This window comes from Microcebus murinus, chromosome 16 (assembly GCF_040939455.1).
Source record: "Microcebus murinus isolate Inina chromosome 16, M.murinus_Inina_mat1.0, whole genome shotgun sequence".
Taxonomy (NCBI): Eukaryota; Metazoa; Chordata; class Mammalia; order Primates; family Cheirogaleidae; genus Microcebus; species Microcebus murinus.
In genome coordinates, this window is record NC_134119.1 from 59529227 (window position 1) to 59543095 (window position 13869).

At 42.1% G+C, this 13869-nt stretch overlaps 1 protein-coding gene and 1 non-coding gene across 4 annotated transcripts; one reads left to right on the forward strand and one right to left on the reverse strand.

Annotated features, from left to right (window-relative positions):
• Window positions 1–872: 872 nt before the first annotated feature.
• On the reverse strand, window positions 873–13738 carry ZNF565 (zinc finger protein 565). Of its 3 annotated transcripts, XM_012774927.2 has the most exons (6): window positions 13460–13738; window positions 9071–9139; window positions 8625–8698; window positions 7545–7671; window positions 6757–6852; window positions 873–2324 (listed from the first exon to the last, which is right to left on the reverse strand). In XM_012774927.2, exons 3-6 carry the CDS (start codon window positions 8631–8633, stop codon window positions 1054–1056), a joined length of 1503 nt encoding a protein of 500 aa, XP_012630381.2. In that variant the 5' UTR covers window positions 8634–8698; window positions 9071–9139; window positions 13460–13738; the 3' UTR covers window positions 873–1053. The 3 variants fall into 3 exon arrangements, with proteins under 3 accessions (XP_012630381.2, XP_012630385.2, XP_075849150.1); XM_012774931.2 differs by lacking the exon at window positions 9071–9139; XM_075993035.1 differs by lacking the exons at window positions 8625–8698; window positions 9071–9139; window positions 13460–13738 and having other exon boundaries at window positions 7545–8536.
• Window positions 3727–3828, forward strand: LOC142861457 (U6 spliceosomal RNA). The gene has a single exon (XR_012912686.1). It is a non-coding gene; the product is annotated as a U6 spliceosomal RNA (small nuclear RNA).
• Window positions 13739–13869: the final 131 nt, after the last annotated feature.

Here is a 13869-nt window from a genome sequence, read left to right on the forward strand (position 1 = left end):
AAAGAGCTCGGCAGGAAGCCAGCAGGAAGTTGCCTGTTGTGGATGGGGAGGAGTAACTGCTCCCAGTGGCCAAACTCTAGCTTTGGTGTCACTCTGCTGCCATCTTGTGGCAAGCACAAAACCACTGCACCTCCCTCCCGGACCTTTATTCTGCCAGTTGCTGAAAAGATCATAAATTCACACGGTTTAAAATTCATAAGGGTGAACAGGATTTTCCTCTCCCTGGGGACTGTCCGAGTTCTTCTGCAGGGAAACCATTCTATGTTATTTGTTTCTTGTGTATCCTCCCAGAAAAATTTTATGTACATACAAAAATAAACAAAACATACATGCAGGAAGCCCTCCATCACCACCGCCTCCTCCACCTCCACCACCACCAAAAATGCTCCCCCAAAATGTACTCAGCCTTTCCAAGTAATAAAAATATAATTTGTTCCTGAAATTAGCAAATTCATTCAACAATTTTTTTCTTTTGTAGACAGAGTCTTGCTCTGTCACCCTGGCTAGAGTGCAGTGGTGTCAGCTTAGCTCACAGCAACCTCAAACTCCTAGGCTCAAGCGATCCTCCCCAAGTAGCTGGGACTACAGGCATGTGCCACCACACCTGGCTACTTTTTCTATTTTTTTTTTTATAGAGGCTGGTCTCAAACTCCTGGCTTCAAGTGATCCTCCTGCCCCAGCCTCCCAAAGTGCTAGGATTACAGGTGTGAGTCACCATGCCTGGCCCACAAAATCTTTTAATAGGGTCATTTTCTATTAGGATTCACCAAAACTTAACACATTTTGAGTGGCAATAGGAGGCTTTTCTACATTCATATTAATTTTTTTTTTTTAGCATAGTTCTCTGATGTTTAGTAAACAGTGACTCAGGCAAAAAGAAATTCCCACATGTATTGAATTTTCTTTTGGTATGAGTTCTCTGCTGTTCCATAATTGAAGTGATAAGTGAAAGTTTTCTGACATTAATTACATACAAATTTTCCAGTATTCGAGCCAGGTGTGAATTCCACATAAAGGCTTTTCTATTAATACATTCCTAACATTCAAGGTTTTCTAACCAGTATGAATTCTATAGTGTTCAATGAGCTGTGAGCCAAGAATAAAGGCCTGCCCACATTCTCTACATTCATAAGGTTTGATGCCAGGATGGATTCTCTGATGTTCAGTGAGTTGTGAACTACGAATAAAGGCCATTCCACATTCCCTGCATTCATAGGGTTTCTCACAAGTATGAATTCGCTGGTGATGAGTCAGTTGTGAAACACGAATAAAGGCTTTCCCACATTCCTTACATTCATAGGGTTTGTCTCCTGTATGGATTCTTTGATGTTGAATAAGGTATGAACTACGGCTGAATGCCTTCCCGCAGTCCTTACATTCATAGGGTCTGTCACCAGTGTGAACCCTCTGATGTCGAGTGAGCTGTGCATGCTGTCTGAAGGCCTTCCCGCATTCTTTGCATTCATAGGGTTTCTCCCCAGAATGAATTCTTTGATGTCGGGTAACTTCTGAGCTATGAATAAAGCCCTTTCCACACTCCTTACATTCATAGGGTTTCTCCCCAGTGTGAATTCGCTGATGTACAGTGAGCTGGGAATGCTGTCTAAAGGCCTTCCCACATTCTTTACACTGATAGGGTCTAGCACCTGTATGAATTCTCCGATGAACAGTAAGTTGTGAGCCACGAATAAAAGCCTTCCCACAGTCTTTGCATACGTAGGGTTTCTCCCCTGTATGAGTTCTTTGATGCAGAATAAGTTGTGAATGCTGCCTAAAGGTCTTTCCACATTCGTTACATTCATAGGGTTTGACACCAGTATGAAGTCTCTGATGTAAAATAAGTTCTGAAGTACGACCAAAGGCCTTCCCACATTCCTTACAGTCATAGGGTTTCTCGCCTGTATGAATTCTCTGATGCTGAATAAGGTGTGAGGCACGACTAAAGGCCTTTCCACATTCCTTACATTCAAAGGGTTTCTCACCAGTGTGAGTCTTCTGATGCTGAATGAGGTGTGAGCCACGGCTAAAGGCTTTCCCACATTCATTACATTCAATCAGTTTCTCACCAGTCTCACTGCTCTGCTGCAGAGTGTGATATGTGTGATGCTCGAAGGTGGGCTTGTTTTCGTAGGTGATTTCCATTTGCTTGAAATAGCACTCCTGATTCACTTGTTGTCTTTCAAACTGGCCTCTGCATTCCCAGTCTTCTCTAAAACTGGAGCCCTCAAGATCACAGCATTTAAGGCTTTCCATTATCTCCCAATTGAATGACTCTATTTCAAAAATATGTTTTTGTGGAAAAGTCTGACACCTGGACTCCAAGTCTGAAAAGTAAGAGAAAAGTAAATATAAACTGTGCTCCTCTTCGATGAGAAATAGAAAATTCTACAGGTGAATAGGGAGACAAAATGAATATAATAACCATAAAAAGTGGTTTATATAAGTCACAAATATTATACAATTTCTAAAAAGCACATGAAAACATAAATATGATAATAGCTCATACAGTGCCAGAAGGCTTTGAAATTATATTCTATATTTCTCTTCTGTTAGTGTTTAAACTTAAATTTTTATCATGTATTATCAAGGGAAAGAAAGGAATAAAGAATGACTCCTAGGCTTTGGGGACCCGAGTAGCCTGGTAAAAGGTGGAGCCATGTTGAGATAGGGTGAGGTAGGAAAGGAGTGGGTTTGAAAAAAAGAACACAAGAATTCTGATTCTGGCATATTATTTTGGAGCTTCCTGTTAGCCCATCTACGTTGGGATGTTGAGTAGGCCGAGCGATAAGTAAGTCTGGGCCTCAGGGTAGAAAGTAAGACTGCAAATAGAAACAGTAATATCGGCCGGTAGCGGTGGCTCACGCCTGTAATCCTAGCTCTCTGGGAGGCCGAGGCGGGCGGATTGCTCGAGGTCAGGAGTTAGAAACCAGCCTGAGCAAGAGTGAGACCCCGTCTCTACTATAAATAGAAAGAAATTAATTGGCCAACTGATATATATAGAAAAAATAAGCCGGGCATGGTGACACATGCCTGTAGTCCCAGCTACTTGGGAGGCTGAGGCAGGAGGATTGCTTGAGCCCAGGAGTTTGAGGTTGCTGTGAGCTGGGCTGATGCCACGGTACTCACTCTAGCCTGTGCAACAAAGCGAGACTCTGTCTCAAAAAAAAAAAAAAAAAAAAAAAAGAAACAGTAATATCATCACAATATGGATAATTTTTAAAGCCACAAAAGTAGTTGAGATCACCTAGGAGTGAAGGGGACCACGGACTGAGCCTTGGGACCCACCTGCATTGAGACATTGGGAGGCGGAGGAGGGTGCAGTCCTGGAGACCAAAAAGAAGTGGTCAGTGAGGTGGGAGGGTTACCAGGAGAGTGGGGAACACTGAAAACTGAGCAAGAGGAGCAGTTACATGCTGCATGGATGAGCACTGAGAATCATCTGCTAGATTTGGTGACCTGGTGGTTACGCAAGTGAAGAGATGTTCAACTTTACTGATAATATTGCATAAGAGCGAAGATTCTCATGGGTTTGGCAGGAGTGATTCATTGGTAAGAGCCTTTTTAGACAGGCATAAAGAATTTAAAGTAGTGGATCAAGTATTGGTGACAGTGAGTTTAGACAACTTTTTTTTTTTAACAGTTTTATCTGCAGGAAGCAGAGAAATGAGTTGGTAACTGGAGTGTTCTAGGGAAATACAAAACATTTTAAAATGCTGATAAGGATGCTTGCTTTAGAAGCACGTAGAGTAAAACTGGAACAATACAGACAAGATTAGCATGGCCCTGTGCAAAGATGATAGGCAAATTCATGAAGCATTCTATAAATAAAATTAAATATTGATAGGAATGACTGAGTAGGGCAGGAAAATTAATTATTTATAGTAATGAGTGCTGCCAAAACCACTCACCCATTTCCTTATTTCTAAATATATGGTTGTATTTACTTTGTCTCATTTCAACTACCGTACTGAGATGGTTTTATTTTCCTTGAGTTTGTATTGTTAGTCATCCATCCTACTAATGTATAGTGGTTTTGTTTCTTTAATGCTCTTTCTTTAGGTCTTCTACATCCTTCTGTCCAGTGAAACCATATATATACTTTAAAGGGAAAAATAAAACTTCTGCAATCCACTGAGCATTGTAATAAATTCATTCCAAAATGGTCACACCATTTTGCATCAGCATTGTGTGATGGTTTCGCATGGTCTCTCTAATACATTTTGTTGCCAGGCTTTTTGATAGCTGAAAACTGGTCTTTTAGTATAATTTTAATTTTCATTCCTTTTGTTATGGGTCAAATTGTGATATTTTTATTTGTATAACTTTTTTTTTTCCTTTTAATGACAGAGTCTCACTTTGTTGCTCAAGCTAGAGTGCCGTGGCATCAGCCTAGCTCACAGCAACCTCAAACTCCTGGGCTCAAGCAATCCTTCTGCCTCAGCCTCCCGAGTAGCTGGGACTACAGGCATGTGCCACCATGCCTGGCTAATTTTTTCTATATGTTTTTAACTGTCCAAGTAATTTCTTTCTATTTTTAGTAGAGACGAGGTTGAGCTCTTGCTCAGGCTGGTTTCAAACTCCTGAGCTCAAACAATCGGCCTGCCTTGGCCTCCCAGAGTGCTAGGATTACAGGTGTGAGCCACCATGCCTGGCCCTGTATAACTTTTTATGAACTGTCCGTTGATGTCTTTTATCCATTTTTCTATTAGACTTTTGTTTTTGTGTTGTTGTTTTTTTTTTTTTTTTTTTTTTGAGACAGAGTCTCGCTTTGTTGTCCAGGCTAGAGTGAGTGCCGTGGCGTCAGCCTAGCTCACAGCAACCTCAAACTCCTGGGCTCCAGTGATCCTTCTGCCTCAGCCTCCCGAGTAGCTGGGACTACAGGCATGCGCCACTATGCCCGGCTAATTTTTTATATATATATCAGTTGGCCAATTAATTTCTTTCTATTTATAGTAGAGACGGGGTCTCGCTCTTGCTCAGGCTGGTTTCGAACTCCTGACCTTGAGCAATCCGCCCGCCTCGGCCTCCCAAGAGCTAGGATTACAGGCGTGAGCCACAGCGCCCGGCCTGTTTTTTTTTTGAAACAGAGTCTCACTTTGTTGCCCAGGCTAGAGTGAGTGCTGTGGCGTCAGCCTAGCTCACAGCAACCTAAAACTCCTGGGCTCAAGCAATCCTCCTGCCTCAGCCTCCCGAGTAGCTGGGACTACAGGCATGCGCCACCATGCTCAGCTAAGTTTTTCTAGATATATTAGTTGGCCAATTAATTTCTTTCTATTTATAGTAGAGAGGGGGGTCTTGCTCTTGCTCGGGCTGCTTTCGAACTCCTGACCTCGAGCAATCCGCCTGCCTCGGCCTCCCAGAGAGCTAGGATTACAGGCGTGAGCCACTGCCCCCGGCCTCTATTGGACTTTTGGTGAGCTTATTTCTCATTCTTTTAGGATTTTTCATTTTTATTTGCATATGGAGGATGACATTTGAATGGCATTGGGAGGTAACAGTTATTTTTTTTTTCCTTTAAATTTTATCATGTTTTTTCAATTGTGGTAAAATATATATACCATAAAGCTTACCATTTTAACCATTTTTTAATGTACAATACAGTGGCATTAAGTACATTCACAGTGTTGTACAGTTTGTTCATTATCCCAAACAGAAACTCTGTACCCATTACACAATTACTGCATTGTCCCCACCTCTAGCCCCTAGTAAGCTCTGTCTACTTTGTGTTGCTATGAATTTGTCTATTCTAGGTACCTCATATAAGAGGAATCATACAATATTTGGTCTTTTATGTCTGGCTTATTTCACTTTGCATAATGTTTTTAAGGTGTGTCCAAACTGAAGCATGTATAAGAATTTTTTTCTTTTTAAGGCTGAATAATATTCCACTGGATATATCTACCACATTGTGTTCATCCATTCATCTTTTGATAGATATTTGAGTTGTTTCCTCCTTTGAGCTATTGTGAATAATGTTGCCATGAGCATTGGTGTCTGTTTGAGTCTCTGCTTTCAATTCTTTTGGGTATATACCTAAGGGTGAAATTCCTGGATCAGATGGTGATTGTTTAACTTTTGGAAGATATTTCTCAATTTTTAAGAACTTTTTATACATCAGGAAGATTATCTCATTAGCTGTAAGTTTCAAATATTTTCTCTGGCCGGACACAGTGGCTCACGCCTGTAATCCTAGCACTCTGGAAGGCCAAGGCGGGAGGATCACTCAAGGTCAGGAGCTGGAAACCAGCCTGAGCAAGAGTGAGACCCCGTCTATACTAAAAATAGAAATAAATTAATTGGCCAACAAAAAATACGTAGAAAAAATTAGCAGGGCATGGTGGCGCATGCCTGTAGTCCCAGCTACTTGGGAGGTTGAGGCAGGAGGATTGCTTGAACCTAGGAGTTTGAGGTTGCTGTGAGCTAGGCTGACATCATGGCACTCTAGCCTGGGCAACACAGTGAGACTCTGTCTCAAAAAAAAAATAAAAAATTAAAAAAAAAACAAAACATTTTCTCTGTTTATCATTTGTATTTTGACTTTGCATTGTTTTTGTTCTTCATATGCAAGTTTTTTTCATTTTTACATAGTTAAATTTATCAGTCTTTTGTTACTTTTTGATTTTGAGTCATTGTTTCATAGTTAAAAGGCTTTTATTTTTTTCTTCCTGACAATAACTGAAGTTACTGCTATCAGTTGACTCCCCCACTGAGCTATTACCCCCAGTGACCTCCCCCATCAGATCAGCCCTCGCTCACCTGGGCAGCATGGTTCTGTCATATCATTTGCAGTCATCCAGGGCTCCTTCCCTTGCTCCAATAAGGAGACAACAGCAGGCTTAGACATGGAAAGTCCTGTTTACAGGGAAAGAAATGGGACGTCATCATACTCTTCCAAAATTCAAACCCAGTCCCTTGGTTATCATGGAAGAGAGGCAATTATGAGAGGGAAGGTGTGAAGGTTGCCCAAATGATAGGAAAATGGTTTTGCCCAATGGAACTGCTCATATCCAATCTGACAAGGCACAAAACAGTTCTCCTGGGAATAGACAGCAGAAATTCAGTCAGAAACATGTGAGTTGCCCTAGAAATTTACAATGAAGAAACCAGAAAGTCCAGAAGGCTAATGCTGAATTATCTGAAGTAGATAAACTATGGTGATTATTCTCCATTAACTGTCTTCTTCCCCTCCAACCCATTCCTTGATGTCCCTGGATCTGTCCTTATTGTAAGGACTTTTATTAGCCTTGCCCTGTGGTTTCCCATTGGGTTTGGCAGATGGAAAGCGCTGGCAGGAGGTCAGTGTACAGGAGAGAGAGTGCAGGGCATTTCTTACCCCTCTCCCTCCCTCCTTTGACCCAGGAGTTCTGGAGGTAGCTATGGCTGCTGCTGGCTGGTCCCTTCTCTGTGGCTCTAGTTCTTGGCATCTCTGGTGACACTGTTTTCAATCTTCACCTCTTAAGGCCAGAGGTGGAAACAGCCTCCCATTGTTGTAGTCCCTGAGTGTCTTACTTCCCGTCTGGCCCTGTGTGATACGATATCCTTACCTAGGTAGACCAAGTTCCTGAAGTTCTCCAAAGTCACATCCCTGTACAAGTCCCTCTGAGCAGGCTCCAGGCACTTCCATTCTTCCTGAGAGAACTCTATGGCCACATCCCTGAATGTCACCAATCCCTGAAACCATAAACCCATACATCACTGGTAAATTAAAGGACTTGGGTTTTTTTTTTACTTTTTATTATGAAAAATTTCTTTATAAATTACCTAGCCTCAAGTATTCCTTTATAGCAACACAAAAATGGATTAAGACAGTATTCATTTTATTATTCTTTATGCCCACACCTATAAGTTATAGAAATGTTTCTGTATATATTTCTTGATAGTGTGAAATGTTTTATCATTTCTAAAGAAGGGAGTGATATTTAAAAATGGAAGAAAGAAAGGAAACCACCCAGGTCAATGGAAAAGATCAAATTATCTCATCTTTCGCCCTATTCAACCATGGTTGTGATGAGAGAGGTTCTCATATTTCTCTAAAGAGAATATATTTCTGCTCCACTGGTGTTCTGGTAAGAACATTACACACATGTGTGAATAACAGTGGAGAAGAGAGGGCCACTAAGGCAAGTGGGCACCACCACTTATTCCCTGGAATGGAGGAACTATGAGCAGGTTACAGAGAAGTTTCAGGATAAAGAAAACAAATGGGCTGGGCGTGGTGGCTCACACCTGTAATCCTAGCACTCTGGGAGGCCAAGGCTGGAGGATCACTTAAGGTCAAGAGTTCAAGACCAACCAACCTCAGCAAGAGTGAGGCCCCATCTCTACTAAAAATAGAAAGAAATTAGCCAGACAACTAAAAATAGACAATATTAGTTTGGCATGGTGGCGCATGCCTGTAGTCCCAGCTACTTGGGAGGTTGAGGCAGGAGGATTGCTTGAGCTCAGGAGTTTGAGGTTACTGCGAGCGAGGCTGATGCTGTGGCACTCTAACCCAGGCAACAGAGCAAGATTCTTGTCTCAAAAACAAAACAAAACAAAACAAAACAAAACAAGAACACCACAAATGTTCATGTAATCTCAGCGGAAGAGAGATTTTTCCAAGGATAGAAAAAATTTCAACATACCTGGGCCATGGCTTTTAGAACTATCTGACCTGCTCTGATTTCTCTGGATTCTTCTCTTGGACAAATGCAGAATCCTGAAGGAGCAGAACAGGAGGAGAAGCGGTAAATCTCTGATGAACTGAGCTTGTTTTGGCACTCCCAAATAAATGACCTTAAACCAATTGTACTTCCACTGTCCCTGCTCTGCTTCTCCCACCCTCTCCCTGTCCCACTGCACAAACACTAATATTAAGAACTACAGAATTAACAAAACCCAGCCCCTTCCTAAACACTAAAGAACTCAAAAGCAATAAGATAGTTTCATGGTAGATGTGCTCCAGCACTGACACAGAACCCAGGCATCTCAGCAGTAGGGATTACAGCTGAGACAGTCTCCCATCTTGCTGATCTAAACCCTAATCCCATCTTCTCCCAAATTGCAGCAAGGGAAGATAACTCAGACTCACCTACTTTACCCCTAAAGATGAGGACAGCACCATCAGGCTAGGAGCAAAGAACATCTGTGCAGGCCAAACCTGGAGTAAAAGACATCCCTAAACAAAGTCTTCTAGCTTCTCTGGGTTCAATAGACAAAACCTCTTGGGTATCTCACTAGCTCTATTTCTTCCTTCCAAGTCCAAAATGGGGAGCCCATACGACAGGCTCTGTCAAAGCCTCCATCCCCAGCTGGACTCACCGGACAGGGGCAAGAAAATTCTAGTCATACAGGCATCTTATATGCATACCTGCACATCAAGAGTATTGACCTCAGTGGGAACTCAATTTCTAGAGGTTTCTTGGCTCAGCACTCCCAACTGCTTTCCTGCAGAACATCACTTCCTCACTGACTATGAGGGCTGGGAGTTGCAGAGTCTAGAGTTCTGTGAATGGCCTGCATCCCCAAGTAGTAAGAATTTAGGGTTTAAAGGAGGGTTGTAAGGCTAATTCTAATGAGAGGTGCAAAAAACTTCCCATGGTGGGGAGCGGGCAGAAGGAAGATTAATTTAATCAACAGGGGATGGTGTCAAGAAAAATTTCCGGAAAAACAGAGAACTGGGCTCTAAAAAATCAGAGAAGTTTAACAGGCAGAAAAGTGACATAGATCATTGTGACCAGAGTAAAGTACAATGGGAAAAACAAAAGTATACTGTATGTCTTGGGGGCAGAGAATAATTCAGAATGACTTGTGTAGTCTGGGGACCAGTGCTGTCCAACGGAACTTTCTGTGATGACAGAAATCTTCACGTCCATGCTATCAATATCATAGCAATATGCGGCTATTGAGCATTTGAAATGTGACTAGTATGGCTGAGAAACTGAATTTTTTATTTTATTTAATTTTAATTAATCTATATTTAAAGTTAATTAGCTCTAGAATCTAGAAGCAGATAATGCTGGAGATGACAGCAGGGGTGAAGGTGTGGGAACAAGGACCAACAGTTCTCATCATCACTCTAACTAGCACTTGCCACAGTGTCTAGAGGATGTAAGGTGACCAAAAAACACTGGCTGAATATTTAAAAGTTAGGCTTTTACCCACTAATACAATGGAAGGCAACTAAAGAATTTAAAGAGAGAAGTGATAGGACCAATATGGTCAGATTATTTTGAAGAGGAGTAAAATTGGAGTTAGGAAGACTGAGAGGTGCTTGTACTTTTTCATGCACACAAAAAGGGCCTGGCCCACAACAGTGGCAGTGGAAATGAGGAGGAAGGAGATGAATTAAAGAGTTAAAATCAATATGATTTTCTAGCATCTGATAGATATGGAGGCAGAGAGAGAGAAGTCAGGAATTTTTTTGTATTTACTGGGCTCCTCCCTCAACTGGCACTGTTCCAGCCACAAGGAAAACTAAATCAAGTTCCTGTCCCAGTGGATCAATTCTAATGGGAAGAGACAATCAACGGATACTGATATATTGATATGGAAGACTAAAGAGAAAAAGAACTATATGGAGTATAGAGGTTTGGGTCAGCAATTCTTAAACTACTTTCTACATAGGACTGAGCAAATAAATAAAATAAGTAAATACATTGTGACCAGTGAGAGCCAAGTTTTTTACCGTCAAAGAAAGGAGTTACAAAAAAAAGAAATGGAGAAGGGTAGCATGAACCCTGTGGTGTTGGACTGAAACTGGAGATGAACTCATGGATTACCTGTATATGTATACATACAGATACAGATGCGTGTGTTTGCAGATACACACATTTCATAGCTGAGAGGGCCTGGAAGCAATGACATCTCAGAAGCAATCAGCATATCTAATCTTGGATTCAAAATATCATCTTCTAATGAAAGAAATCAGTGCTCCCCGGGAAATTTGTTGATTCCAAGACTGGGGCAATGAAGTACAATATCAATCCAGAATACCCTGTGATGCCAGAAAATAAGGAAGTACTAAAAAAAAAAAAAAAAAGAAAAGAATAAAGGGGCCATATTGAAAGGACACATGAGTCAACTCAAGAAGCTCCTGATGGCCAAATGTGTGACAATTTAAGCAACAAAATAATGACAGTCATGGATTATAACCTATAGAATAAATTCTAGTCCGTACTTACAGAAATGATTTAGTAAATAAATAAATGAAGAAGAAGAAAACTCTCTAACAGTAAAATTCTCATTAATAAATGAAGGGATGATGGAAACAAAAAACCCCACCATTTCCCAAACAGCTGGTAATAACTTTTTCAGGCAAGCATCGTCAATGGATATAAAGACTAGTAGGTGATAGACACCTAATAATTGGACAAAAAAAAAAAAAAAGACTAGTAGGTGAAAGCAGGATTAGAAAAAGGACATTTACTTAGGCTTAAAGTATTTCTCCAGAAGATATTTATTAACTATAATAGAAAAAATAGTGACTTTGCAGTAGAAAAATCTGGCAGACATAACTTAAACCAAGTGATTAAAATTAACATCACTCATAATGTGACAAATTGACCTCATAAGTTCCCTGACATGATGCACTGAGAAGGCCACATCACTTTTGGAATATTCTTGCCCCAAATGCATAATCTGAATTTAATAATGAGGAATTTTCAGATGCCTTCAAATTCAGGAACATTCTACATTGCAGAATCTACAAAATAAATGTTCAGGATTCTTTAAAGGTGTTAAGGCCATGAAAGACATAGAAAGACTGAAGAACTATGTCAGATCAAGGAAGACCAAGGAGACTTACCAACTAACTGCAACATATAATCCTGGATTGGATCCTGCTCCAGAAAAAGGACATTAAGGGACATTGATGAAATCTGAATAAGGTTTGTAGATTAGTTAATAGTAGGTGTATCAATGTTAATCTCCTGATTTTGATCACTGTACTGTGATTACATAAAATAGTGATATATGGAGAAGCTGAATAAAGAGTATATGAGAATTCTATTTTTGTAACATTTTAAAGTCTAAAACTAATTCAAAATGAAAAGTTAAGAAAAAGGTTTTTTTTTTTTTTTTTTTTTAAGAAAAAGTTTTAAATGAACATTAGATGTGCAGGGGGAGGATATGGGCCTTTCAGTCTATTTTTAAGGCACCCAGTAAATAACTCCTATGGCAAATACTGGAGACCAGGTTACTTTAGCAGGTAATGGGGAAAGGGTGGTAGGGAAGGGTAGTGGGGGGAGGTGGTTCTGTTGTAAGAAATTTCAGAAGAAGCAAAGAAAAGCACACATTGAAAACCAAAGAAGGGTTTCAGGGAAAGAAGAAAAAAAACTTGATGCACCTTGAACTTAGCTTTTGGACATTCAATAGCATCTTCCTTGGAGAAGGGTTATGAGAAAGGCATTATGAACGACCAGGACATTTTTGAGTAATCGCCCCCCTTCCCTACCACACAGAGGAGGGAGGTCAGAGAAGACTGGTCATCCTGCCCAATTCCAGTATCATGGGAAAGGCTGAGGTCACTACTGCCCAGGGCCAGAATCTGTCCCAGCTTCATAGGTTCTGCAGGGGTCAGAGCACTAGAGTCACTGGCACACTTGGTGCTGCACGGATGGTCACAATGTCACATAAACATAGCCACACATCCATTCTTGACCCACAAAGACACAACCACATAGTCACAGACACCTCCACACCCTTACACAGAGTCACAATCCCACTAAGAAGATACACTCAGTCACACAATCAAATTACCACTGTGATACCACTGTGAGCCCACTCCCATATACGGTCACAGGCTCCCCATCCAACACCCCAAAATGCCCTACATAATCACAAACACCCACTCGGGGGACACACACAATCACTGGTACTTTATGTCACCCAGCCATACCTGAATATTTACTCTGGAGACACACACAGTCACACTCACACAAACCCCACGCCCTCATAGCATCACACACTTACACAAGCACCATTTCCCACACATCCCCTCCCCGCCAAGGGGCACAACAGGAATGCACACGCAGAGTCACCACACAATCATACATAAATGGCAAATGCACACCGTGCCACACACGGCCACAGTGTCACACAACCAAGACTACACATCCACCTTGCAAACACACCGCGTAGACACCCGCATCGGTCACACAGTTACAACTATACTCACACCTCAAGGAACAAGGCGTACAGACAAACATACACAACAGAGACACACGCAGTATCACCCCCACACCACAAGGATCCCATACCCCAACACACAGTATCACACATGGTTACACAAAAACAACCAGACACGCACCCTAGAGACAGGCGGGAACAACCGCACACTCACGGGCACCCACATTGGGTCACACAGCCACAATCAAAGGCACATTCAGAATCGCACATCCACAGCCCGCTCCCGCCTGCGCGCACAGACCCGAGGCTCCGGACACGCCCCGTCCCCGCCCCGGACTCCCAGACCCCTCACCTTCTGCCTCCGCTGGTCGCGTCCGGGTCCTAGCAGAGCTAATGATTTCGCCACGGCGTCAAGAGAGGCGTAATGTCGGGCCGCTGTGCACTCTGGGAAATGTAGTCCAGACCCAGACCAGCCTCGGACAAGATGGCGTCCTCTCACCGCTGAGTCTGGGTTTGGCCTGTTTTGACATTGCGCCCGGGAGGCTTCAAAGAGGGAGCTCCCACTCCAAAGCTCCCAGTAGACTTGAGCTCGTCGGACTCCAAGGAAACACTACGTACCCTAAGAGCTCCACAATCGCAGGAAGCAGGCAAGTTTGAGGGGGAGGGGCAGGGATGGAGATAGTGACACGGAGAGTAGACCAGCAAAGCCTTACGGGAAATGTAGTCCGAGACCGTAAAAGCGGCGTCGCTGGTAGTAGAAGG

Coding starts and splice junctions, on each gene's coding strand:
- ZNF565 (XM_075993035.1), bottom strand. CDS start 7,689: ATGGGTTTATGGTTTCAGGGATTGGTGACATTCAGGGATGTGGCCATA. Junction 6,853..7,544: donor CAGGAACTTGGTCTACCTAG/GTAAGGATATCG, acceptor CCCTGTAAACAG/GACTTTCCATGTCTAAGCCT. Junction 2,325..6,756: donor GACAGAACCATGCTGCCCAG/GTGAGCGAGGGC, acceptor CTTACTTTTCAG/ACTTGGAGTCCAGGTGTCAG.